At 55.9% G+C, this 24,322-nt stretch overlaps 3 protein-coding genes and 2 non-coding genes across 5 annotated transcripts; 1 reads left to right on the forward strand and 4 right to left on the reverse strand.

The window, feature by feature from the left end:
• Positions 1–515: 515 nt before the first annotated feature.
• Positions 516–7,544, reverse strand: LCAT (lecithin-cholesterol acyltransferase). The gene is made up of 6 exons (XM_035543373.2): positions 7,282–7,544; positions 4,426–4,582; positions 3,835–3,950; positions 3,392–3,487; positions 2,874–3,098; positions 516–1,680 (listed from the first exon to the last, which is right to left on the reverse strand). Exons 1-6 carry the CDS (start codon positions 7,427–7,429, stop codon positions 1,070–1,072), a joined length of 1,353 nt encoding a protein of 450 aa, XP_035399266.1. The 5' UTR covers positions 7,430–7,544; the 3' UTR covers positions 516–1,069.
• A 241-nt stretch (positions 7,545–7,785) lies between these two features.
• Positions 7,786–7,857, reverse strand: TRNAH-GUG (transfer RNA histidin (anticodon GUG)). The gene has a single exon. It is a non-coding gene; the product is annotated as a tRNA-His (tRNA).
• A 584-nt stretch (positions 7,858–8,441) lies between these two features.
• On the forward strand, positions 8,442–8,514 carry TRNAK-UUU (transfer RNA lysine (anticodon UUU)). The gene has a single exon. It is a non-coding gene; the product is annotated as a tRNA-Lys (tRNA).
• A 6,359-nt stretch (positions 8,515–14,873) lies between these two features.
• On the reverse strand, positions 14,874–17,047 carry LOC118246357 (C-factor-like). The gene is made up of 6 exons (XM_035543372.1): positions 16,901–17,047; positions 16,485–16,536; positions 16,154–16,341; positions 15,696–15,854; positions 15,284–15,403; positions 14,874–14,987 (listed from the first exon to the last, which is right to left on the reverse strand). The coding sequence occupies exons 1-6, from the start codon at positions 17,045–17,047 to the stop codon at positions 14,874–14,876; spliced, it is 780 nt and encodes a 259-aa protein (XP_035399265.1).
• Positions 17,048–21,322: 4,275 nt separating this feature from the next.
• On the reverse strand, positions 21,323–23,937 carry LOC118246356 (C-factor-like). Its single transcript, XM_035543371.2, has 6 exons — positions 23,791–23,937; positions 23,331–23,382; positions 22,982–23,169; positions 22,164–22,322; positions 21,744–21,863; positions 21,323–21,436 (listed from the first exon to the last, which is right to left on the reverse strand). The coding sequence occupies exons 1-6, from the start codon at positions 23,935–23,937 to the stop codon at positions 21,323–21,325; spliced, it is 780 nt and encodes a 259-aa protein (XP_035399264.1).
• Positions 23,938–24,322: the final 385 nt, after the last annotated feature.

Consider the following 24,322-nt stretch of genomic DNA (forward strand, 5'->3'; position numbering starts at 1 on the left):
TGGTTTTCCTCGGGCGGTGGAAGCCGATGGGGAAGCGAAGCCGCCCGAGGAAGCCAGATTTTGGCACAAAGGCGTGCCCGGTTGTACCGTGAGGTCCTGATGGCCGTGTGGCTTTTCTGAAAGCCCCATCTCCTGGGGTCCTGTCAGGAAATGAGAATTTCACAGCATCTCCTCAGTCGGGAGGGACCCGCACGGACCACCAAGTCCACCTCTGGGCTCAGCACAGGGCCACCTAAGAGCCAGACCATGGGTCTGAGAGCATTGTCCAAACGCTTCAACACTGACAAGCCTGGGGCCATGGCTGCTTCCCCGGGGAGCTCGTTCCAGCGACCAACCACACTCTTGGGGAAGAACTTTACCCCAGGACCACACCTGAACTTCCCCAGGTGCAGCTTTGAGCCCTCCCCTTGCATTCCATCACTGCTCACCACAGAGTTTCAGCTACACGTTGGTTATCACCCAGTCACACTAGCGGAGCCAAGCTGCAAAATACCACACGAAGGCGGCTCAAGGTGTAGAAGCCAGGTATATTTATTATTTGGTAGATCTGCTGATTCTAAGCCGGTCTTGCACTGGGGGCCCAGCTCGTTGCCTGCATGCTGGAGGCTGGCGGGGGCTCTCCTGCAAGCCATGTCCGTCCTCCTGCCCGTGCCCACCCCGGTGGCTGCCCCGGCACCGCGAGCCCGCCCGTGCTACACGGCTGCTCACAGACCCTGGCAAGGCACCGTCCTGCGTGGACAAAGGCTACGGCACCACGGTCTGAAGTGTCTAAAGATAGCTTGCTAGCGATGAGGGCTTGCGCACACAGCATAATCCACAAGTGTGATGTTAATGAGCTGGCAGTGCGGTTAATTATCCATCCGCTAGTGGGAAGTGACAAGCCTCTGAAGTGTAATTAATCACCGTTCCCAAAACAAAAAAACAATCAGAGTGGAAGTGGGTGCCAGCCCATCCACCCGAGCTGTTGGTCTTGCTCCTTCTCATAGATACCCAACTCTGAGTCCTTTGCCCCCCTGCACACCAGCTTCTGGTGGATACCAGCACGGAGGGAAGCTGGCCACCATTTCCTTCAGTTCTTCCCCCTCCTCCCTACCTCTCGGCTGGATCTCAGAGCACCCATCTGCCCCAGCTCTCCCTGCTCCTTGGTGCCAGCCCTGACCTGCAAGCTCCCCAGCAGTATTTCATTGATGGAGCTCAACGTCAGGTTGCTGAAGACCATATTGAGGTGATCAATGCCTCGCAGCTCCTGGATATGGACTTTCTGCTTCTGCTGGTTGCGCCACCGCTTGCACAGCTCTGAACTGCGTCTGTTGACAGTGTCATCCCCATCCCCATAAATCATGTCCACGGGGTCCTCATAAGGGAAATGCTCATCATATATGTAAGTTTCCACGGTGGGATAGCCTGTGCCATAGAGGCAATATGTGTCCACACCAGGAGGGGGTAAGCCCTTCAGCAAGTCCTTCATGTCCTCCCACATGTACCAGCCATCCTCCAAGTTGACATCGGTGAAGAACTGCTTGTAGTCCCGGTAGGTGTAATTGTAGGAGGGTGTGGAGATGAAAATGTGGTCCTCAGGCCAGGCCAGGCTTGTTGGGAACATCCAGGGGCTGGTGGTGGTCATGCGCTGCTCTTCACGGAGCTTGATGTTGGACATAAGTGGGATGCCCTGATTATCACCTGCAGGACATAAGGACTCATCAGAAACAGGGAGAAGAAAAGTACCAAGGTAAGGGTGAGAGGGGCCCTGCAACAGTGTTCACAACAGTGTGTCTTCTCCTCATTCCTCGGCAGGGCTCTTCCCTTAATTTCTGCATCTCTCCAGGGTGTCAGAGGGAGCATGTGTGCTGTGCAGTGCATGTGCGGGACACGATGGATCCCTACATACTGCCTAACATACTCAGCGTTTGCCCAAGGTTTGCCACCTCTCAGCCACTCTAGACTCACAGCATGCACCTACTGTGGCAAGGCTGTCAATATCCAGAACAAACACCAAAACTCTTCTCTTGGGCTTTAACCCTCCAGCTGAAGAAGGGGCTTAGTGTAGACAAACCTGGCGGTATGATGGCACTGACCAACCCAGCCCTGGGCTTTCCCTGCAAGCCCTACACCTCCACGCATGGGTGACCTGAGCCCAAGGGGGCTGATAGCAGGTGGGCAACCTGCATTGCCTCCTGCAAGCCTGGGTGTTTTTGGTGTGTCTGGAGTCCTAAGACCATGCAATGATCTTAGATGACCTTAAAAAAAAAAGTCTCTGGACTGTGTAACAACTAAGAATGATGCAAGGGGTCAGATGTTAAAATTTTCAAGCACATGATTTTAAATAAATTCCTTGCATTTTGGAGTCTCAGCTTGTGACTTGTAGATATTTGGGATGTCAGCATTAGGCAATTGATTGTGGCTTTCTGGACTGAAAAGAAGCTAAAGAGGAACTGGGTGAAGGGAGTTTAAAGCCTGAAAAAAAGCTTATGGGGGATGGGCTTTGATACGTGGGGAGATGCCAGCAAGTGGTGCAGGACAGTGCGAGGGTCCCTTCAGTGGCCTCCGTGTCCTCTGCTACAGAAGGGTCACACAGCTTGGAGCAAAGGTCGGTCTGCCTCACAATCCTGCACCATCGGAGGCAGTGTGGATGTCTGGGGAGGCAGCGAGAAGAGGGTGAGATCCCCAGACTGCTTCCCTGGCCTCACAATTTGTGTCTGAAGCATTTTCTTGCCGAGGATGAGCAGTTCTGGTTTCAAGGAGCACCCCTAGCCCCCGGCTGTTTGTCCCCCAGCTCTTCCACCACAGTGTCTGGTCCCTGCTCACTGCCACCCTTCCATTTCTGCAGGAGAGAAAGAAAACAAAGAAGTCTCTGCACACGAGAAATCACTCACCGGATGCCAGGACACGCAGGGGCTTGACGGACCCTCCCCAGGGGGCACCCAGGGAGATGAAGCCCCCGATGTATTGATCTTTCCAGGCTTGTCTCTGCTGTAGCAAGAAGTAGAGGACATTGAGGTTGCCCATGCTGTGCGCAATGAGGAAGACACGCTGCTGGTACTCATCGTGCATCTCCTCTATCAGCGCCTTCAGGTTCTGGAAGTATTCAGGTTGCTCCTCTGTGGGCAAGAGAGGCACCAGCTCTTGGGCAGCTCAGTCATGGCCACAGGGCTGACCCCAAGAGCCCCAGCTGGAGAGAAGTGTGGGCACAGCCACCAGAAGTGCCACCAGGCACATTCACGTTAGAGTGCTGGTGGTGGCCAAGTGCTCACTGACACAGCCAGCCAGCCCTGTCCAGGGGTTCCTCCATGCTGAAGCATCCCCCTACTCCTGTCAGCATGCTGGCCTGCTCACTGACAGCCATCCTGCCTCCCTCCCCGCATGCGTGACCTGGTCACAACCCTAGACTTACGGGGCCCGACCCTCCAGTCATAGGGGGCTGCCCGAACCGTCTGGTCCCTCACGTAGCCATTGTTCACCAGGTTCTGCACCAGGGTGTGCAGGTAACCTGCAGAGAGAGAACAGATGGGAATTAGGTCTACGGTCTTCTCCTGTTATACTTTTTCCACCCTGATCCTATTCACAGCCAGAATTCCCTTTGATAAGCTCAATCGTTCCGGTCAGAGATAGTGGCTGTGTGTGTCCTGGAAGCATGACGCGCTGGGGTCAAGGCACTCGGAGTGGGAAGGGAATGTGTCCCTGGGGTCAGCGTCCCTCACTCCTGGGTGACCTGGGCTCCATCAGCTCTGCAGAACCAGGCTGGGATGAACCTTGTGAGCGTGGAGACTCCTCTGCTGGAGGGTGTTTGGGAGCCCTGGACACCCTGTGCCTCTCCACGAAGCTGGCTCCTCTCACCTGCCAGTTTGCTCTGGTCCAGGTATTCCACAGAATAGGTCTTGCCGAAGCCAGGTACACGGATGTGCACCCCAGGGGCGTTGGACATTTTCCGAGAGGTTCGGTTGTACACCACCCTGCAGGGACAGGACAGAAGATAGGAGCAGGGCCATGTCCATGGGGGACAGGGTAGAGATCACCAGGTGGCAGCTTGGCCCCAGGGGGCTGTTTCAAAGTCTTGTGTGGATGGGGACATGGACTGGTGCTGAGCCAGTGTCCCCATGTCACTTTGGGGTCCTGTATTTGGGCAGGAAGCTCCGTGGAGCAGGCTGCAGTGTCTCTCTGGCCCTGCTGCCATGGGCAGGGTGGCAGCATCTCTAGGAGGTGCTGAGGACGGCCTGGCTGGCATGAGCACGTGGTGGGGATGTGGAAAAGGGGCAGGCGTTTGGAAAGCACCGGTGAGAGCTGTGTTCAGAATGCACAGTCCAGGCAGGATGGTGCTCCCGTGTTTCTGTGTGTGTGCTGGGTCAAGGCCAGAGAGGGAGGAGAGGGGAGGGAGATCCCTGGTAGGTCATTTCCCTGGGGACCTCCCGGGATGGGGGTGAGCGGTACCTGGTGTTATCGATCCAGCAGTCAACTCCCACTGGCAGGAATGTGTTGAGGTTGAGCCAGATGGTGAAATAGTCCTCAGTTTTGCGGTAGCACATCCAGTTCACCACATCTGGCTTGTCCAGCTTGGCTTCCAGCTGGTTCCCAAGACACCCGGGCACTGCAGGCACCACAGAAAGAGACCAGGGCCAGCTAGACCCCATCTCTGTGGGGCTGCCTGGTCCCATGCTTCCCTAGCCTCCATCCTCCCCTGGGGCTGCCTGGCTGGGGACACCCGGGGACCTGGACCTGCTGTTGGATGCTGTTGGAGGCAGCACCCACGGAAAACAGCCTGCCCAGGCCCTTGTCCCTGCCAAGCACAACGCATCTGAGGGCACTTGGAGATGCGGGGTGAGCACAAAAGTGGTGGCACCGGGCTAAAAGCACATCCCTGGGGACCACTGAGCTGCCTCTCCCCACCATGTGCGCTCTGTGCTGCGACACCCAGCCAGGAGCTGCCGCCATCACCCAGCACCCACCCAAGCGTGAGGACCAGCATGAAGCAGCCTGGTGCATCTCCCCCTGCATGGCTGCCTTTCCATGCTCCTCTCCTCTCTGCAGCCACAGGGATAGAGCCGGAGCTCCTTGGGGATGCCCAGCCCCACCGTGTCCCCTGCCCTACAAATCACACCCATCGGTTTGCCCAGGGTAGCAGAGGCCCTGGGGAGGTGTCCAGGGTGAAAGTTGTCCCAGTGCTGATGCCCAAGGCCCACACACTGTTTTCCTGAACTTTAAACCCTCCATGTAGGCTGAACAAGATCTCTAAAATGGTTCAGAACCGTTCCCTGTGGGAATTCAGTGCAAATATCACATACGGTAAACACAACCCCGTTTTAACCAAGTTCACTGCCTGCCACATGTGACCTGGGCTCTGCCTCTGGGACCTGCGCTGCGGTTCCCTGGCAGGGACAGGGGACGCTTACTATGGAGATTGCTCCCGGCCAGCGTGCAGGATCTGAGACCTCCCCCAGAGCACTGGACAAGGATGAGAAGTGAAGGGACCACAGGGGACAGTGGCTGCCAGGCTGGTGGGATGGGAGCGCTGGGTGCTGAGTGAACCCAGCAGCCCTAGCAGGACCCCAACCGTGTCAAGGACACGGGTTTGAGAGAGCCATAGCAGTGTCCCTGCAGCGGGGTGCAAGGTCAACCTGGCCCGGAGATGCTCCAGCCTCATCCCACCCACCACAGCCACAGCTCCACGGCATGGCAGAGCATTCCCAGGGATGCAGGGACATCCAAAAGCCTCGTCCCATGCAAGGGGGGAATGGGATCTGCTGGTTGCCTTGCTCAACCTGCTTCATGGCTCCTTCACCCTTGTGGAGGCTCCCTGTGGATACAGGGAAGGTCTAATCCTGCCTTTAAAGCAGGGTGAGGGTCAGCACATCCTTCCCCGTACACAAGTGGATGCTGGTGGAGGAGAGCCCAGGCGTGGGATGGGTCGGGCAGAGGACTGCTGGATCTGTCCAGGGAGCGAGCAGAGCAGGTGGCAGCTCCTGGGGCAGGTGGTCACCCCCAGTCCCATGGGGGACTGCCCCCTCAAGGGTGCTGGGGGCAGCTGGGCACCCTCCTCCTGCTGCCCCTTCTCCCCCCCATCCCTCGGGGCAGCCAGCAGCCCCAGTGTGTGTAGTCCTGAGCTCTGCCTCGCCTTGGAGAGGACATTAGGTAATTATTAAGGGAGCTCCTGTGGGGGCGGAGGGGTTATCGTGGGTCCCAAGGGCACTGGGGGTTTCTGGGACGCCTGGCCCAGGGGGATGGGCTGCACGCCCATGGTGTCCCGACCACCCCAGCACCATGGCTTGGGCACAAGGCAGGGGTGAGGCTAGTGCTGGGGGCGCAGGGCAGAGCCAGGAACCCCTGCTGCTGGGATGGGGAGAAAGGGAGGTCCTGGGGGGGCTTGGACTGGGGCTGCATGGGGGCCTGAGCAAGCTGCAGCCAGGTGAAAGAGCGTTGTGGAGATGCTCTTGTTGCTGCAGGCCATCCGGAGAAGAGGGGACGGTGCCACGCCACCCCCTGCTCTACGTGCTGACAGCCACTGGGGCCTCCTGGCCACCGAGGCTCCAGGCACTGTCCCTCCAACCACGCCGTGCCAGAGGCTGGGGGCACGGCCGCCCCTGCCAGGCTGTGGTGCTCAGTGCGGGTTGCCCTGGCACACGCAGAACTCCATGGGCACGGGTGTTCAAAGGGTCAGCCTTCAGATGTTCTGCTTTTTCTCTTCTCTTTTTAAAAGGGAAACTCCGTTTGATTAAAAAAAAAAAAGAGAGAGAGAGAGAGAGAAAAACAACCCCTCTGCTCAGAACAGGTCCTGTGGCAAAATCTCATGCCAAGTCCCCAGAGACAGCACAGGGGGCACAGGAAGGCTGGCCACAGCCGTGCACCACCAGGAGGTGTTTGCAAACAGCCCTGGCCAGGCAGCGGGACTGGTGCTCCATCCCCACGTCCCTAGGTGATGCCCCAACCTCTCCTGCCTCTCCGTGCACCTCTGGTATCGCCAACGCCCTGGCAGGGTGGTCTGATGTGAGACAGGCACCCTCCTGCAGCATTAGGGGATGGAGAAACCATCACTGGGGAGCAGCAAAAAGCACAGGGCTGGGGCAGACGGCAGGGGAGCAAGGGGTGGTAGATCCCATCCCATTGGAACAGCAGTGGGGAGCTGCAGCCCCCCATGCCTCTGCCAGCAGACCCCTCCCCGAGCAGAGCAAGCCCTGACCCCCCCTTGGCCATGCTGGGGTCTCCGATAAGTTGGGCAGAGACTGCAAAGTGCCCCGGCCTCACCGCCAGCACCCGGGCAGGCGGGCTGGGGCCGGGCAGATGTGACCTTACCGAGCACCACGGGCGGCGTGCTGTTGGTCGGGGGTGCCTCTGGGGTGGAGGTGGGTGGGAAGAGGACATTGAAGAGCCAGAACTGGGACGCGGGCTGCGGGAGCAGCAGCAGCGTCAGCAGCGCAAACCCAGTGCCCGTCCTCCCCATGGCCAGCTTGGCTGGGCTTCCCTCCGGACGTCGCCAAGCAAACAGCCTTTTATATTTTACGCAGGTCCAGGCAGAGGCGCTCGGGCCGCAGGGGAGGGGAGAGCTGCAAGGGGCTGGCCGTGATGGGGAGGAGGGACGGGGAGGGACGAAGGCCCAGCCTTGCAGACGTGCCATGGACTCTCTGCATGCCCGGAGCCCTGCCTGCGGGTGTGAGCAGACCTGGTGGCTCAACCCATGGCCTCACGGTGCCTGAGCTGTGTGCGGGGACGGTGACCGCCACGTGCCTCCAGAGGGTGACGCTGGGCTGGGGCCATGCCAGGGCAGCCCCCTGTGCACCGGGATCTCTGCAAAACCATTGCTGTGACTCGGAGTCGAACCGAGGTCGCTGCGGCCACAGCGCAGAGTACTGACCACTATACGATCACAGCAGCGCGGCAGAGGCCGTGCGCTCCGGGCCTTGCCTCGGGCCCTGCTCCCCCCCTGCCTCCCTCAGAGGATCCACGGCTGCCCTTGGGCATCCCGCGGTGCCAGGAGAGGGGGCAGAGCTGGAGGAGGCCGCGCTGGGCCTTCGCAGTGTGTCCCGGGAGCCGTGGCTCCGCGGGCCCGTCCCTGTGCAGGGCGAGGAGCTGGCGGTGCTGCGGCACAGGCGTCGGGGCCTCTGGTGCACAGGGAGAGCGGAGCCGGGCACTGGCACGGGGCAGAGGCTGCTCCAGACCACTGCTCTCAGAAGCAGGAGCCCCAGGATGTGCCCAGTCCCCAGCCTCGTCTCTCCCCCAGGTCAGGCGCTGCCCGTCCTGCCTTCAGCCGGCCCCGCACGGACGGAGCTGCCCCGCGGGACGCTGCCCCTTCCCTGCCCAGGGCCGAGCGTCCTGGGGAAGGGGCAGGGGCAGGGAGAGGGGCTCTGGGGTCAGCCTGGTGGTAGCAGCAAGTCGCCATCTCATCCCCCTGGTGGCACAAAGACACAGGGGCCTCACCAGGCTATTTTGAGCATCACCCAAAAGCCCAAATGTGAGCCTGGATAGCTCAGTTGGGAGAGCATCAGACTTTTAATCTGAGGGTCCAGGGTTCAAGCCCCTGTTCAGGCGAAAGCTTTATCATTTAGGTGTGAGCAAGGGGAGCCCGAGCGCTGGGGTGCCCCTGTAGGGGCTGCAGCCTGCCCCAGGCACCCTCTGCTGCCTCTTTTCCCTCATGCACGCCCTCAGAGGAAGAGCCCGCAGCATGGGAGGGCTGGGCTGCCAAGGACTCTGCTCAGGTCTCTGTGGTGAGGCTGCCAGAGAAGGGGAACAGACATCTTCCACTTGGAGATGGAGGCTGAGGGAGGTTCCTGCTGCGCCCTGTCTCCATCTTTGCAGCCATATGAGACGCCCTCACCCAAAAACTCAGCTGCAGCACCCGTGCCTGAGGCTCTGCATTGGGCTGGTTGAGAAGCAGGGCCAAAACAAAGAAGCACTTTTCCCCCTCATCTCTCTGAGAGTGCAGTTGTGTCACTGGAGAACTGGTTGTCGATGAGCCCCTGCTTTTTGGGTGAGGGGCAATAAGTGCTCATGAGAAACAGGATTAGGACAGCAGAAGAGAAACCAGCTCCTGAGATCTCTTAAAGTCTACTTCGACCCTGGGGCTCTGAAACAGGGGAGCAGAGACCATTCTGGCTGTGGAGAAGGTTCTGTAGGATGGACAGGGAGCTTGGTGAATGTGGGGGGTGCTGGAGGAGTGCTGGGGTGCCAGCAGGACACCAGAGCAGTTCTTCCAGCTGCCTGCAGATGCTCTCCACAGGACCTGTTCACATCCCAACCCTGTCCAGGACCAGACTGAGCAGAGTGAAAATATCTGAAGGGTCTGCAAAGGGTTTGGCCTCTTGAAGACCCCACGGAGGTCAGGTTGGAGTTGGGGGACTCAGGGGTGACCTGCTGCCCCACTCCAGGGTTAGGGGATGGAGAACAATTGGGGGTACCCATGGGGCTGAGGTCCTGAGGCCCAAGGTGAGAGCAGGGAGGTTGAGCTGTGTGGCTGTGGGGCTGGTATCTCGACATCTGCTCAGACTGTCCCTACCCATGGAGGTCTCAGCGCCTGGATCTGTTTCCCCTGGGACCATCTCATCTGTCTGCACTGTCCTCAGCCACTGGGACTTTCCCCAATTATTGTACGTTATTGGACCTTCCTTCTGGGATGTCCTCATTCCTCAGACTGTCCCCTCCTGGGGTGGCCTCATCCCTGGGTACTACCCTCTGCATTGGGACTGTCCATCCTACAGTGGGCTTGTCCATCAGATTGTCCCATGCATTGGCACAATCCATGGTCAGGTCTTGGATTTGAGACTGGACATTGTCTTCACCTCCTTCTTCTCCTTTCTCTACCTTTCTCAGTCCTTCCTGCTCACCTTCTCCTGCTCCCTCACCTCTCAGGAAGGTTTGGTGCTAGAGCAGTTTGCCATGGGGTTGCCCAGCACCTCAAACCCACTCACGCCCAAGCAGAGCCCTCCTTCACATTAAGGCAAAAAGTATTTGTGTGAGAGCAGAGGCTGCAGTGACACATGGGGCCACCTGAACTGCACTGCACACATTCATATCAATCTCAGATTATTTTGACAAGCTAGAAATTCTTTTAAGAGAAAGCTGAGTAATTCTGGATGAAAAATATCCCATTGGGGATTTTAATATTTTTGCACAAGGATTTTTTTTTTTCAACTTGAACATACATCAGTTATTCAAGTTCAGTGTGTTATTCTTCAGATAAGCTTAATGGCCTTATATCCAAACCTGGCTTTCTGTGGAAAAAAAAAAAAAGGGACGAAGACATCTTGTACTTCCATTCTGTGTCTCAGCCGTGTAAAAGTAGAACAGGTGCTTCTACTGCTAAAAGACAACTTCTGTAGATTAGTTTTATTCTCTTCCTTCTGCATTATCTTTAGAAGGGAAAATGCTCTGGGAACTTTGTATGAGTAAAGAAATATGTGTATTCAGTAAAAGAGTAAATGAAGATTGTAGGAGTGTGCAAGTAGTTCCCTACAAACTGCAAATCCTAAAGGTAAACGAGCAATGAATTTTGCCCTCTGTTTCTGTTTCTAGCTCCTTCACTTCCACAGCTTGCTCTCAAAAAAGGAGGAAGAACCTGCGCACCTGCCCAGGAGCATCCCCAGTGCCCGGGGCTCCTCGGTGGCATCTCCCCTGCCCAAAAGGAGGACACAGCTGCTGCTCTGAGCCCACCGTGGCCATCCATCCCCTCCCACAGCTGCGGCACAGCTCCCTGGTGGAACCATTTCCTCATTTGCCACTCCTAGCTCTGTTTGCTTTCTAAAGTGAATATGGTATGAATTAAAAAAAAAAGTCTGCAAATAAAAAGCCTCCCCTCCCCTTCCCATGCACAAGTAGCTCCTTCACCAGCTGAGCCCCGAGTGACTTTCCCAGAGGGACCTATCTTGCTCAGTTACTTCTAATTTCTTTTCTGAAAGCTGCTGTCCGAAGTGAGTTCTGCACAGCTGACAGGAGGGGGCACTAAGACAAAGGAAACTCCATGTTTCGGTAGCCTGAAGGCTGGTAAAGACTTAAGGCAGTGGTTTAAACCACTTTCTCAAACTGAAGACCTCCTGGTGCATTACAGAGATCTCCACATGCCATTTGGTGCCCCTGACCCCTCTGCTTGCCAGACCTGCAGCACGTCAGGATCATTCCTCAGCACGGAATGGGTTTCACCTCTGCCATGAAGTTCTGCATCACTGGAGGTGCTGCAGCCAAAACCCTGTTCCCCAGGGAGTGTTGGCAGTGGGGCTCTCCTCACCTTGATCTTCCTTCTCCAGGCTGTCTGTGGGATGGGGTGTCGCCATCCCCCATCCTCCTCAGCAAGGCAATGCAGCTGCAAAATGTACTGTCAAGCCCAGACAACACCGGGGTGGGCTCAGGGCTCTGCGGCAGGGGCAGACACAGGATCCAGGGGCCTCTGAAGCAGTATTTGCTGTGCACGTGCACAGCCAAAGATCCCTCCAGTAGCCTCTCATTCAGAAACGGCTGCCAGACCTTCCTCTCCCCCCAAATTTTCTGTGCTCTCCAAAGCAGCAGGGTCCTTCCTCTGCCCTCCAGACCAGTTGGGGCTGGAGTTGGGTTGGGGCTGTGTGGGGCTGTGTGAAGCCACAGGTGGGTTGGGGTCACAGGGTGGTTTTGGCAGGGAGCAGAGCATTCCCTTCTCGCAGAGTGGGAGGGTGAGGGAAAGGAAAGGGGAAAGCTGAGTGATTTCCAGGGTGAACCTCTGAATTCTCCAGCTGTGCCGGGGAAAGGGAGCAGTTGGAGTGCTGTGGCAATGTGCAGAGAAGCTGTCCCTGCAGCCCCGCAGGAGACACCCAGATGACTCCATATCAGACCATTGCAGAAACGTGATGGGAGAAGCCATAAAGGCATCTTTATGGTGGAATGATGGGATAATCACTGACAGAAGAGTTCTGTGAAAGAACTGGCAAAATAAGCTGCCTGTGAGTCTGAGAAGTGCTAGCATAGGATCTTGGCCTGACAGTTAAACCTGTGAGCAAGAAGCATCCTTGTAAAGCACAGCCAGCTTCTTTGAAGTAGAAAGGGGTACTGAAAAACCAGAGACATCCTGAGATAGCCTTGACAGGTGCAAGAACAAAACACTACTGATCAACTGGAGAGGCAAGAAAATGGTCTGGGAAAGGGAAAAACATCCTGAGAAAGTAGAAATTGGCAACTGCTATTTGCTGTTCCAGCTGGAAAAACAGAAGAACAGACAGGAGACATTGATGTTCACAGACACTTTGCTAAGAGCAGGAGGAAAGCTCCTCCTGTTTTTCCTAAAGGCAAGAAAGGTCGAGGCGCTTTACAACAAGCTCTAGTGGTTGCCTTTGAATCTTGTAGTCATGTTAAGGGTAATTATTTTGACAAATAGAAACTAGCCACAGACCTCTGGCTTTACAACAGCTAGACAAAGAATGTACATGGCCAGTCTCCAAGAGTGGGACCATTGAAAAGATACAGGCACCAAGAACTGATAACGAGGATGATGATTCTGATTTTGGCAACAGACCTTCTGCCCCCATTTCATCACCTGAACCTAAGCCCGATTAAACAGCCTCCTTGTACCCTGTTATCAAAGGGTACTGCTGGAGACAGAGGTGCTGCCCCACCTCCCCAGGTCTCGATGACCACAGTGGCATTTGATGCGGAACAGCTATGGCAGATGTCCTTCCTCTCCATGGGCTGCTCCTGTTGGGTTTTCCACATGGACACTGACAGTGGCTGTCCAAGATATCCTTTATGGACAAGATGCCATACCCCAGGGCATGGTGTCTATGCTTAGCAACAGCAGGAGGGAAGACAAAACTCTTGCCAAATCAGTGCCTGGGGGACCAAAGAGCCAAGCCTCAATGTTACATGGTGGAGCCCAAGGCTGGAGCACCGTAAGGGCTCAAGGGCTGCAGAATTGGGCAGCCTTAATGGGAATCACCCCTGAAATGCCAGTCTGTTAAAAGGAAGGGTGAGTCAGGCTGTTTCAAATGCCACAGGGAGGTCAGAATAGTAAGAATAAAGAAGAAAATGCTTGAAAATCCCCCTTCTGCTCCCCTAGTCCAACTATTGGGAAACTAATAGAGGAACTCGTCCTCTGACCCAAGGAAATCTGACTACCTGTCTCAAGTGACCAACATTTTAGACTTGATATTAGCAAAAAATAAGTGAAGCAAGGGGCTAATGTGTGTGTGTCTGGACAACCTTGATGCTGTGCAAGCACCACTCAGCAAACAGCCAAAACAGTGGTGTGTTATCAATGACATGTTAGCCGTGAATCTAAAACATACACTTTACAGGTTGTTATGAAGAAAACAAACTCCAGTTATGATATCCACTTTAGTGTTATTCATATGTATGTACCATCCATGGCAGCTCTAGGTGCTGAAAGGACAAATGGAAGAAGAAGTTGAAGTTCATGGTATCAGTCTGGTGCTCAGGTTTGTTTTTGTTTATTCCAGACTGTGGACTCAACCCAGAGAAGCTCTTTTCTGCCATCACAAGACCGTCCTATTTCTACCAGGAGATGTTTTTAGGTGGAGAATTCTCTGAGACAGCATGTGCCCTGCTGGATGTGGCCCAGACATTCAATGAGGCTGGAGGAGATTGTTACTCCTGCCTGCTTGGTGCCGAAATCCAAGTCTGCTCTGCTACTGTGGAGCTGTGCCATCTCGCTCTTCCAAATCCAGCCACCTCAGTTGCTGGACCCTCCTGTGCTGCTCCCTCTGCTACTGGTTGTGTGAGATTGCACATTTCCTCATAAAAGCTGTAGTTTCTTCTGTTTTAATATGCCAGATGCTCTTGCTATTTCTCCTCTTGGCTGGCAAATCTAGATTTGTAGTAGCAGCTAGCGTAAGTGGTCTTGCCCTTGTCTCAGGGATGACGTGGTCCCCAGGTGTTCAGATGAGTGATGACATGGTATTTCTTTCACACCTAGACTCCCTAGATTCTGTATGGCCTTCTTGCTTCCTCATTTTGAAAGGAATTCCAGAAATACTTCTGGTTTTGGTAAGCTGCCCTCTAATTTGTCATGAGCACACAGCTCTGTTGCAGACAATTGTAGGCCGTAAGGCTTCATGTGTGATTTCTGTGGCAGTTCTTGCAAGCCATGGCCTGTTCTGTTGCCTCCAATAGCTGCTCATGCACTGCGTTATCACCACTCAGGCAGGCTCTGTCCCACTGATTCCCATTTCAGTCAAGAAAGTTTTTCTTGGCACTGCTTGCCCTGAGGAAGTGGTGCAGGAAATTACTGTTAAACAGAAATCCAGTGGGTACAATAAGGTCAAGCTAATGGACAGTGACAAGAAAAAGAGGAAAAGAGTCCTTGAACATTTGTGTATAAGCATGATGAATCCATGTAACATCATCACGAATCAATGATTATTTAAATTAAGCTACTTTTGCAAGCAGGATTTGCTGCTTAATTCCTTGCTTCTACTTTCATTTTTCATGAGAAGGGCTGCTCTGCTGTTGCCGCAAAAGAAACTTGTAAACTAGTGGTGCTTCTCCTTGGGGAGGCAAACTGGTGTTACACACAACACAAGCCTCTCTTTTCATGGCACACCTGGTATAGATATATTATGAAGATGCACACTGCTAATGTTCCTGCAAGACACCTGGGAGATGAGGGACTATAGAGAACGGAGGGGTAGGACCCTCTGTGCCCAGGCACAAAGCCCTACTAGGATGATGGCCAGGCCCCTAGTCAGAGATCAGCCAATCTGACCAACCAAGCTCAATTACTTGCAAAATAACTCTGAGGAATTCTCCCAAAGCATTAGTGAAGACTCGCAATGGTAGTTAAAAGGCAAGCAAGAAGAAGGCTCACACAGTGCTGTTATTTCTTACAGACACGAGTTTATTAAGACACAGGCACAACTCAGTGTAGCAGCAAAAGGACCACTGCCAGGATCCGGGCACGAGGCTGGGCCTGCGTCTTACCAGGGCACAACTTTCCCTTCCCAGTCGAGGAAGGTCCCGGTGTCCTTCTCAGAGAGGGAGGAGATCACATTCAGCATCCCTCGCACACTCACATCCACTGTCACACGGGTCTGCAGGGACAGAAACACAACCGTGTGTGCCCAAGGGGTGGCCAGGATCTGCCTTGGCGCCTGCTTGGATCACTGCCTCCCTGCACGAGGGCTCGGGGCTCTCTGGGGTGAAGGAGGAAAGGCCAGCACAGAGCAAGAAGAGCCCTTGTCTTGTCATCTCATCCCCTTATGTGTCTCAGGGCACCTGCCAAAGAGCTATCCCACAGCCCAGCATGTATGGGAGTGTTCAATCCACAGAAAGCTCTACATTCCCAAAACAAGAGGTTCTTCCAAACGTTGGTCAAAAACTCTCCTACCTTATCTTCTATTGTGCCTCCCATGTCTGTTTTCACCCAGCCAGGATGGAAAGCAGCACAGAGGATGCCGTGTTCCCGGTAGCCCAAGGACTGGCACTTGGTGAGCATGTTCAGAGCAGCCTGCGGGGAGACACCGCAGAGATCAGGGTGGGGAAGAGGATGGGGATATGTGCAGACCCCACAGCACTCTCCCCATGCAGATGCCCAGCCCACGCAAGGACCTGTCCTGACAAGGCCCTCTGTGGTCTGGCCAGGGATGAGGCACAGAAATGTGCCATGGGAGGGAAACGGTGACTGACTGGAGCTCAGCTGCAGCCATGAGAGTTGCAGGGACTGAGGGGAAGGTTGGGAGGCATGCAAGATTGTTCAGAAGGGAAAATGTCCAGGTTCATGCCCAGCAGTGTGGCAGTACCTTGCTGCAGCGATATGAGAGAGCTTGTCCGTACTCCCAGAGATAGACATCCTGAATGGAGCCAGCATAGCTGGACATGTTGATGATGGCTGCCTTGCTGCAGCTCAGCCCCGTGCCCGGGCTCCCCTGGGCAGCCTTCTTCAGCAGGGGCAGGAATGCCTATGAGGAGAGGAAAAGCAGGGGGTCCACACAGAAGTGGTGCAGGGGAGAGGACCAGCTCCTTCCACAGCGGGCAGCGCTGCCACCAGCACTGCCAGCAGCCACCTTCCTCTTCCCCCTGCCCCTTAGCACCAGCCCCAGCTGGTTCCACCAGCTTCTTCTGGGAGCTCAGGAGTGCCGGGCCCATCACCAGCACAAGAGCAGAGCTGGGCCCTGTCCCAGCGGCCCTTTCCGTCCTCCTGGGAGGGCCGTGGGGCCGCAGGGCAGGGATGTTCCTGGAGCTGTGGTGAGGGCCTCACCTGGCTCAGCAGCAGGGGCCCAATGGTGTTGGTGGTGTACACCTGGGACATGTCCTCCTGTGTCACGTTGTCAAGAGAACTGTTATTTCCAATCCCAGCATTGTTGATGAGGAGGTTGAGACCTGAGTCCTTAAGGCGCTCCCCGACGCTGGCTGCAGCCGCCTTGATGCTGGCGGACTCAGTGACTTCTGCAGGGGCAAGGCGGGGAGGTGAGCACCTGATCCCCTTGGGAGCTGCCACCATGCATGGTGCTGGGGGTCAGAGTGGTGTGGGCAGAGCAGGGAGCCCAGGCAAGGGACCCTCGGCCTCGGGGTACAGCTGGGGCACTTACCGAGTGGGATGATGACCAGGTTGGGGTGCTTGGAAGCCAAGTTCTGCAGCTCCTGAAAGAGATGGGATGATGTGGGCGTGGAGAGGCAGGACTGGATGCACAGAGGCTCAGCCTTTTCTGGCACCACCTCATGCCCAGCGTCCTGCTCCCTCCATGCACCATGCGTCTCTCTCTGCCCACCATGGCCATCACCTGCCCCAGCAGCAGAAGCTCCCTGCCTGGCTCCAAGGAGCCCTGGGCACCCTGGGCACAGCTCATCCCATGGCCGTCCTACCCCGGCTTTCTGTGCCATGAGACTGTGCCCAGGGCTGCAGCCCCGTGATGGAGACCCTCACACATCCCCACCTCGCACCACGGGGCTGCTCCTGCACCGGGTGCTGCCCTGCCCTGCTGTCCCCCACCGCCACCAGCCTCACCTGTGCTCGCTGTCCCTTGGGGTCCCGACAGGCTGCAAAGACCCACTCGGGTGGGTTTGGCAGCCCCAGCAGGTGCCGGACAAACCCCAGGCCAATTCCTCGGTTGGCTCCAGTCACCAGAACGGAGCGGACATGAAGCTCTCCCATATTGCTTCTCCTGACTCTGCTCCAACGTTCATTGTTTTTTCAGTTCCCCAATGCTTCTTATAGTGTGTTGAGCTGCCACCCCACCCACACAGGGCTTGCACAAACCCTTGGCTCTGGGTGCAATCTCTCCAGCTCTTTGAACTCTCTAGGAACCCGGTTCCTGGCTGGGAGCCATCCCTCCTTACTAAAGCGCAAAAATCGCTTTGCTTTTTATGGCAAACTCTGCTTGTAAGGTGTGTGGAAGGTCAGTGTTTGCTCCAGAGGTATCTGGTCAAGGCCCTTTTCCAGTGCAAAACCAGGTATGGAAAAAGGGAGGAAGCCATAAAGAACACACAGGGACACAGACCTTACCTAAAAAGGATAAGGGAGGGTGACAGAAGACTCAGATGGTGAGGGATCCAACTGGGGAATGTGCCCCACTTGACCTGTGGTTTGCAAACAGGCAAGGACTTGTGGGTGATGGGATGGTTGGAGGCTATCTTGGGCACAGTGATCAAAATGACAGAGTTTTTGATCCCTAGTGAAGTTAGGAAGGCAGTTAGCAGAACATAAAATCAGAATGGTTTGGGTTGGAAGGGACCTTAAAGATCATATGATTTCAACCCCCCTGCCATGGGCAGGGACACCTCCCACTAGAACAGGTTGCTCAAAGTCCCATCCAACATTTCCAGAAATGGGGCATCCGTAGCTTCTCTGGGCAACCTGTTCCAGTGCCTTACCACCCTCATAGTAAAGAATTTCTTCCTTATATCTAATCTAAACCTATCCTCTTTTAGTTTAAAGCCATTACTCCTTGTCCTATTAAGAGTCCCTCCCCAGCTTTCCCATAGACCCCTTTTAGGTACTGAAGACCTCTATAAGGTCTCCTCAGAGCCTTCTCTTCTCTGGGCTGAACAACCCCAGCTCCTTCAGCCTGTCTTCATAGGAGAGGTGCCCCAGCTCCTTCATCATCTTTGTGGCCCTCCTCTGGACTCGATCTAATACTTCCATGTCCTTCTTGTGCTGGGGGCTCCAGACCTGAATGTAGGGCTCCAGGTGGGGTCTTCACAAGAGCAGAGTAGAGAGGGAGAATCACCTCCATCTCCCTGCTGGCCATGTTTCTTTTGGTGCAGCCCAGGATATGGTTGGCTTTCTGGGCTGCAAGCGCACATTGCTGGCTCATGTCAAGCTTCTCGTCAACCAACATCCCCAGGTCTTTCTCATCAGGGCTGCTTTCAATCCATTCCACACACCCCTCCCAGCCTTTATTTGTGCTTGAGATTGCCCTTTGGTTTCCAGAGGGCAGACTTTTGCCAATTTAGAGACCTGGCTGACAGAGTGCCCTGGGAGGTGGTTCTGAAAGGCAAAGGGGTCCAGGGAGGATGGACATTCTTCAAGAATGTAATGTTAAATGCACAGGAGTAGGCCATCCCAAAGCACCAACGGTGGAGCCACTGGGGGTGAAGGCCATCCTGGCTGACCAGAGAGCTGCTTCTGGAACTTAGGAAGGAAAAGAGAGTCTATGGACTTCGGAAAAAGGGGCAGGCAACACAGGAGGACTGTCAAGCTGTGGTCAGTCTGTGCAGGGAGAAAATTAGCAGGGCCAAAGCCCAGCTGGAACTCAATTTGGCTAGTGGAATAAAAGACTATTAAAAATGCTTTTATAAACATCTCAACAGCAAAAGGAGAATTAGGGAGATTCTCCATCCTGTATTGGATGTGAGGGAAAATGTAGTGATGAATGATGAGGAGAAAGCTGAGGTACTTCCTGCCCTTTTTGCCTGTCTTTATTAGTAAGGCTAATTGTTGTCAGGGTACCCAGCTCCCTGGGTTGGAAGATGGTGATGGGAAGCAAGATGAAGTCTCTGTCATCCACTGGTAAACCGTAAGTGACCTCCTACATGTTTTGAACATTCATAAGTCTGTGGGGCCAGATGAGATTCACCCAAGGGTGCTGCTGAAGGAGCTGTGGAAACACTTGCCCTGCCACTTTCAATAATCTACAGGGAGGTCCCGGGTGAGTGGAGGTTGGCCAGTGTGACTCCAGTCTACAAGAAGGGCAGGAAGGAGGCTGCAGGGCATTACAGGCCTGTCAGGCTGAGCTTGGCACCAAGGCAGGTTATGGAGCGGATCACCCTGAGTGCCATCACAAGGCACATACGGCACAAGCAAGTGATCAGAAGCAGCCAGTGTGGGCTTATGAAGGGCAGGTCCTGCCTGAATGACCTGGTCTCCTTCTACGACGGGAAGCCCTGCTTAGCTGATGAGGGCACAGTTGTGGATGTTGTTTACCTGGATTTTAGTCAAGTATTTGCCAGCGTCTCCCACAGTATTCTCCTGGAGAAGCTGGCGGCTCAGGGCTCAGACTGGCTGCGGAACTGGCTCGAAGGCTCGCAGGGAACGGGGTTCAACCCAGCCGGCGGCTGGTCACCACTGGCGTTCCCCAGGGCTCAGTCTTGGGGCCAGTTTTGTTCCACAATTTTAGCAGTGTTCAGGAGGAAGGGAATGGAGTGCACCCTCACTAAGTTCACAGGTGACACCAAGGTAGGTGGCACTGTCAAACTCCTTGAGGGCAGGAAGGCTCTGCAGCGGGATCCGGACAGGCTGGGTCGATGGGCCGAGTCCAACCGCAAGACGTCCAACAAGGGCAAGTGCCGGGTGCTGCGCGTGGGTCCCAACAACCCCGTGCAGCAGTACAGGCCTGGGGAGGAGTGGTTGGAAAGTTGCCCAGCAGAAAAGGGCCTGGGGGTGCTGGTCAAGAGCCTGCTGAACATGAGGCAGCAACATGTCAGGTGGCCAAGAAGGCCAACGGCATCCTGGCCTGCATCAGAAACGTGTGGCCGGCAGGACACGGGGTTGTCCCTTGTCTGCAGCTCTCCTCTGAGGAGACCGCACCTCAAATGTTGTGTTCAGCTGCGGGCCTCTCACTCGCAGAAGGACCTTGAGCTGCTTGAGCATGTGCAGAGAAGGGCAATGAAACTGGTGAAGGGACTGGAAGACAAGAGTTGTGGGGAGCCACTGAAGGCACTGGGGTGGTTTAATCTGGAGAAGAGGAGGCTGAGGGGAGACCTCAAGGCTCTCTGCAACTCCCTGGAAGGAGGTTACAGCGAGGAGGGCTTCAGTCTCTTTTTTGAGGTACAAGTGACGGGATATGAGGGAATGGTCTCAAGTTGTGCCAGGGAAGGTTTAGATTGGACATTAGGAAGAATTTCTTCACAGAGAGGGCAGTCAAGCATTGGAACGGGCTTCCCAGGGAAGTGGTGGATTTCCCATCCCAGGAGGTATTTAAGAGCCATAGGGTCGTAGCACTAAGGATCATGTTTTAGTGATGGGACTTGGATCGGTCAGGTTGGGTCTGGTTGACAGTTGAATGTGATGATCCTGAAGGTCTTTTCCAACCTAGATGACTCCTGGATTGCATGTCCTGAGTCAAGCAGAAGACAGGGCTGAGCTGCAGTAGGGCCACGATTGTCAACATGTCCTCCAAAGTGGGCTCCATTGGGCTGTGCCTTGGGGTGCTGGAGGCCCCCATGTACCCGTACCGTGCCAGCAAGGTGAGGGGCCGGGGGAGGCGCTGGGGATGCTTCCCCACGGAGGGGAGCTCATGGGACCCCCCCACCTGCCCCAGGCCACCCATCCTCGGCCTGGTCCTCCAAGGGTGAGCATGCAGAGCGCCAGCCCAGGCTGTGCCCATGCTCCACTGCAGGGCAAAGCCCCATTTCCCACCTCCACAGCCCTTCAGCTGCAAAATATCTCCCTCCCGCCCACACATACCCAGCTCCCCCAGCCCCATGTGGTGCTGGCATGCCTGTGCCTCTTCCAGGCTGCCCAGAACATGGTGACCAGGTGCCTGGCTGCAGAGCTCAGGGACAGGGGGATCTTGTGCACGGCGATCCATCCCGGCTGGGTGAAGACGGACATGGGGACAAAGCAGGTACCGTGCTGTGCAGGGAAGCAGCAGCAGTGCTGGGTCCTCTGCTGCAGGGGACCCCCGCCTGATATGTGGCTGCACAGTGCTCTGCACCCCAACTGCCTGCACTGACCACCACTTGCTCTGTGCCCTCAGCTGCCTGGGCACCCATTGGGACCTTTCGCTGGATGAATCCTGTGCTCCCGACTCACCCATGCGGCCCCCAGCCCTGGGGAGCCCAGCTCCACAGACTCACAATGTGTGGCAGAGCCTGTCGAGCGCACAGACAGATACAGCAACACCACTGCATTCAGAAAAGGGTTTATTGAGATTGTGGTTGAGGTCGGGCAGCAGCCAGGATCTGGGCATGAGGCTGGTCCAGTGTGTCACCAGGGCACAACTTTCCCTTCCCAGTCGAGAAAGGTCCCGGTGTCCTTCTCAGAGAAGGAGGAGATCACCTTCAGCATCCCTCCTACGCTCTCATCTACTGTCACGGGGGGCTGCAGGGGCAGAGGAAAAACATGATGGTGTGTGCCCAAGGGCTGGCCAGGGTCTGCCCTGGAGCCTGGCCCGCAGAAGGCAACAGCTCAACCAAGGGGGAAGTGGAGCCAGGGGAAGAGGGGCTGAGCAGGGCACCCAGGTGATGGGGCCACCAGAGCTCACTGCAGGGTCCCGGGGCAGGGAGAGCTGCCCACAGTGGTGCCGGAGCAGGCAGGGAGGTCACGCTCTGTAGCTCGGGGTGACAACAGCCTCCCATGGAAAACCAGCACAGGGGCTCGGATGGACCCCCCGTGGTAAAGCTCCTACCGTGTCTCCGGCTGTGTTCCCCATGTCCGTCTGCACCCAGCCAGGATGGAAAGCAGCACAGAGGATGCCGTGTTCCCGGTAGCCCAAGGACTGGCACTTGGTGAGCATGTTCAGAGCAGCCTGCAAGGAGACACCGCAGGGATCAGGGTGGGGAGGAGAAGGTGCCTGCATGGTGACACCTGCAGACCCCACAGCCGGGGCAGGCAGGGCCAGTTCCCTGCAGCAGCTCTGTCCTATGAAGATCCTCTGTGATTAGGTCTGGGACCAGGCACAGGAATGTGCCATGGGAGGGAACCAGTGACTGACTGCAGCTGAGCCATGCTGGAGGCTGTTGCAGGGACTGCCAGAAATGACACTGGAGGGCTTACACAGGCTTTGGTTAAAAAAGAAGTTTGGGGTTGTGCCCAGCACTGCACATACCTTGCTGCAGCGATACGAGACACACTGTGCAGATTTCCATAAATAGACTTCCTTGATAGAACCACCAATGCTGGAAATATTGATGATGGCTGCCTTGCTGCAGCTCAGCCCTGAGCCTGGGCTCCCTTGGGCAGCCTTCTTCAGCAGGGGTAGGAATGCCTGTGAGGAGGGGAAGGAGGAGCGTGCACAGAAGAGGTTCATTGAGAGAATTAGTTCCTTACATAGAAGGTCACATCAGAACCCCAGAATCACAGTATTGTTGTGGGAGGCAGAGATCTTTGGAGGTCATCTGGTCCAATCCTACTACTCAAGCCACCTAGAGCCAGTGGCCCAGGACCATGTCCAAGACACTTCTGAATATTTCCAAGGAGGGACACTTCACAACCTCTCTGGGCAGCCCACGATAGCACTTGGCCACCCATCAGTGCTCAGCACCAAGTCAATGAGTAAATTCTGCTTCCCTCTGGCTCAAAATGTGAGGTTCTGCTCTTTAACATGGTCCCACATCTCTGCACTCTGATCATTGCCAGTGGAGAGGCCCCAGGCTCCAAAGTGACAGAGCCCTCAGCCTGCTGCCCACCATAGTCAAACCAGAAAGCATTCACTGTGCTCAGCATTTCCAGGACTACTTTGGGCACCTGCTTCTGGCAGCAGGAGACCAGAGTAAGACCTGAAGTGTGTTGGGCCTGTCATGAGGTCAAAGGCCCAGCAGGCAAAGAGCGGAGCAGGGCCTTGTCCCACCAGCCCTTTCCATGCTCCTGGGTGATCCAAAGGGCTGCGGGCCAGGGACATTCCTGGAGCTGTGGTGAGGGCCTCACCTGGCTCAGCAGCAGGGGCCCAATGGTGTTGGTGGCGTACACCTGGGACATGTCCTCCTGTGTCTCGGTGTCAAGTGTCTTGTAAACCAGCATGCCAGCATTGTTGATGAGGAGGTTGAGACCTGAGCCCTTGAGGTGCTCCCCAACGCTGGCTGCAGCTGCCTTGATGCTGGCGGGCTCAGTGACTTCTGCAGGGGCAAGGCGGGGAGGTGAGCACCCGATCCCCTCGGCGGCTGCCACCACGCGTGGTGCTGGGAGATGGAGCCCACACCCCAGGGACATGGGAGGATGCAGAGCAGGGAGCCCAGGCAAAGGACCCTCAGCCTCGGGGCATGGCCAGGGCACCTACCGAGTGGGATGATGACCAGGTTGGGGTGCTTGGAAGCCAAGTTCTGCAGCTCCTGCAAGAGACGGGACAATGTGGGCACAAAGAGGCAGGGCCGGCTGCACAGAGGCTCGGCTTTGATCCAGCACCACCTCACACCCAGCATCCTGCTCTGCCAACCCGCTCCCTGTGGACAGGTCTCTGCGCATCCCGCACACCCCACAAGCCACGCGTCTCGCCCTGCCCACCATGGCCATCACCTGCCCCAGCAGCAGAAGCTCCCTGCCTGGCTCCAAGGAGCCCTGGGCACCCTGGCCACAGCTCATCCCATGACTGTCCTACCCCGTCTTTCTGTGCCATGAGACTGTGCCCAGGGCTGCAGCCCCGTGATGGAGACCCTCACGCATCCCCACCTCGCACCACGGGGCTGCTCCTGCACTGGGCGCTGCCCTGCCCTGCTGTCCCCCACCGCCACCAGCGTCACCTGTGCTCGCTGTCCCTTGGGGTCCCGACAGGCTGCAAAGACCCACTCGGGTGGGTTTGGCAGCCCCAGCAGGTGCCGGACAAACCCCAGGCCAATTCCTCGGTTGGCTCCAGTCACCAGAACGGAGCGGACATGAAGCTCTCCCATATTGCTTCTCCTGCCTCTGCTCCAACGTTCATTGTTTGTTCAGTTCCCTAATGCTTCTTATAGTGTGTTGAGCTGCCACCCCACCCACACAGGGCTTGCACAAACCCTTGGCTCTGGGTGCAATCTCTCCAGCTCTTTGAACTCTCTAGGACACAGTTTCTGGCTGGGAGCCATCCCTCCTTACTGAAGGGCAAAAATCACTCAGCTTTTTATGGCAAACTGGTTTTCTGGTGAAACCTGGTCCCGTAACCCAGTATCTCATTGCCACCCTTTCCAGGAGGGTGGGTGCTGGGTGAGGAGAGAGGAAACAAGTGGGAGGGATACAGGATGGATACCCCATGGGTCAGGTACAGATCGTCTTCACGAGCATCCTTCCGGCTAAATG

The sequence above is a fragment of the Cygnus atratus genome, chromosome 12, assembly GCF_013377495.2.
Source record: "Cygnus atratus isolate AKBS03 ecotype Queensland, Australia chromosome 12, CAtr_DNAZoo_HiC_assembly, whole genome shotgun sequence".
Lineage (NCBI taxonomy): Eukaryota > Metazoa > Chordata > Aves > Anseriformes > Anatidae > Cygnus > Cygnus atratus.

Bases quoted from the DNA above. Each gene is read 5' to 3' on its own strand.
- LCAT (XM_035543373.2), bottom strand. From the start codon at position 7,429: ATGGGGAGGACGGGCACTGGGTTTGCGCTGCTGACGCTGCTGCTGCTC. The intron at 4,583-7,281 runs GTAAGGTCACAT...TGGTGCCTGCAG, and splicing joins CACGCCGCCCGTGGTGCTCG to TGCCCGGGTGTCTTGGGAAC. The intron at 1,681-2,873 runs GTGAGTGATTTC...TATGTCCTGCAG, and splicing joins CCTGCGTGTCCTGGCATCCG to GTGATAATCAGGGCATCCCA.
- LOC118246357 (XM_035543372.1), bottom strand. From the start codon at position 17,047: ATGGGAGAGCTTCATGTCCGCTCCGTTCTGGTGACTGGAGCCAACCGA. The intron at 15,404-15,695 runs GTACTGCCACAC...GTCTCCCCGCAG, and splicing joins TCTCATATCGCTGCAGCAAG to GCTGCTCTGAACATGCTCAC. The intron at 14,988-15,283 runs GTAGGAGAGTTT...CTGTCCCTGCAG, and splicing joins GAGGCACAATAGAAGATAAG to ACCCGTGTGACAGTGGATGT.
- LOC118246356 (XM_035543371.2), bottom strand. From the start codon at position 23,937: ATGGGAGAGCTTCATGTCCGCTCCGTTCTGGTGACTGGAGCCAACCGA. The intron at 23,383-23,790 runs GTGACGCTGGTG...CGTCTCTTGCAG, and splicing joins CCAAGGGACAGCGAGCACAG to GAGCTGCAGAACTTGGCTTC. The intron at 21,864-22,163 runs GTATGTGCAGTG...GTCTCCTTGCAG, and splicing joins TCTCGTATCGCTGCAGCAAG to GCTGCTCTGAACATGCTCAC.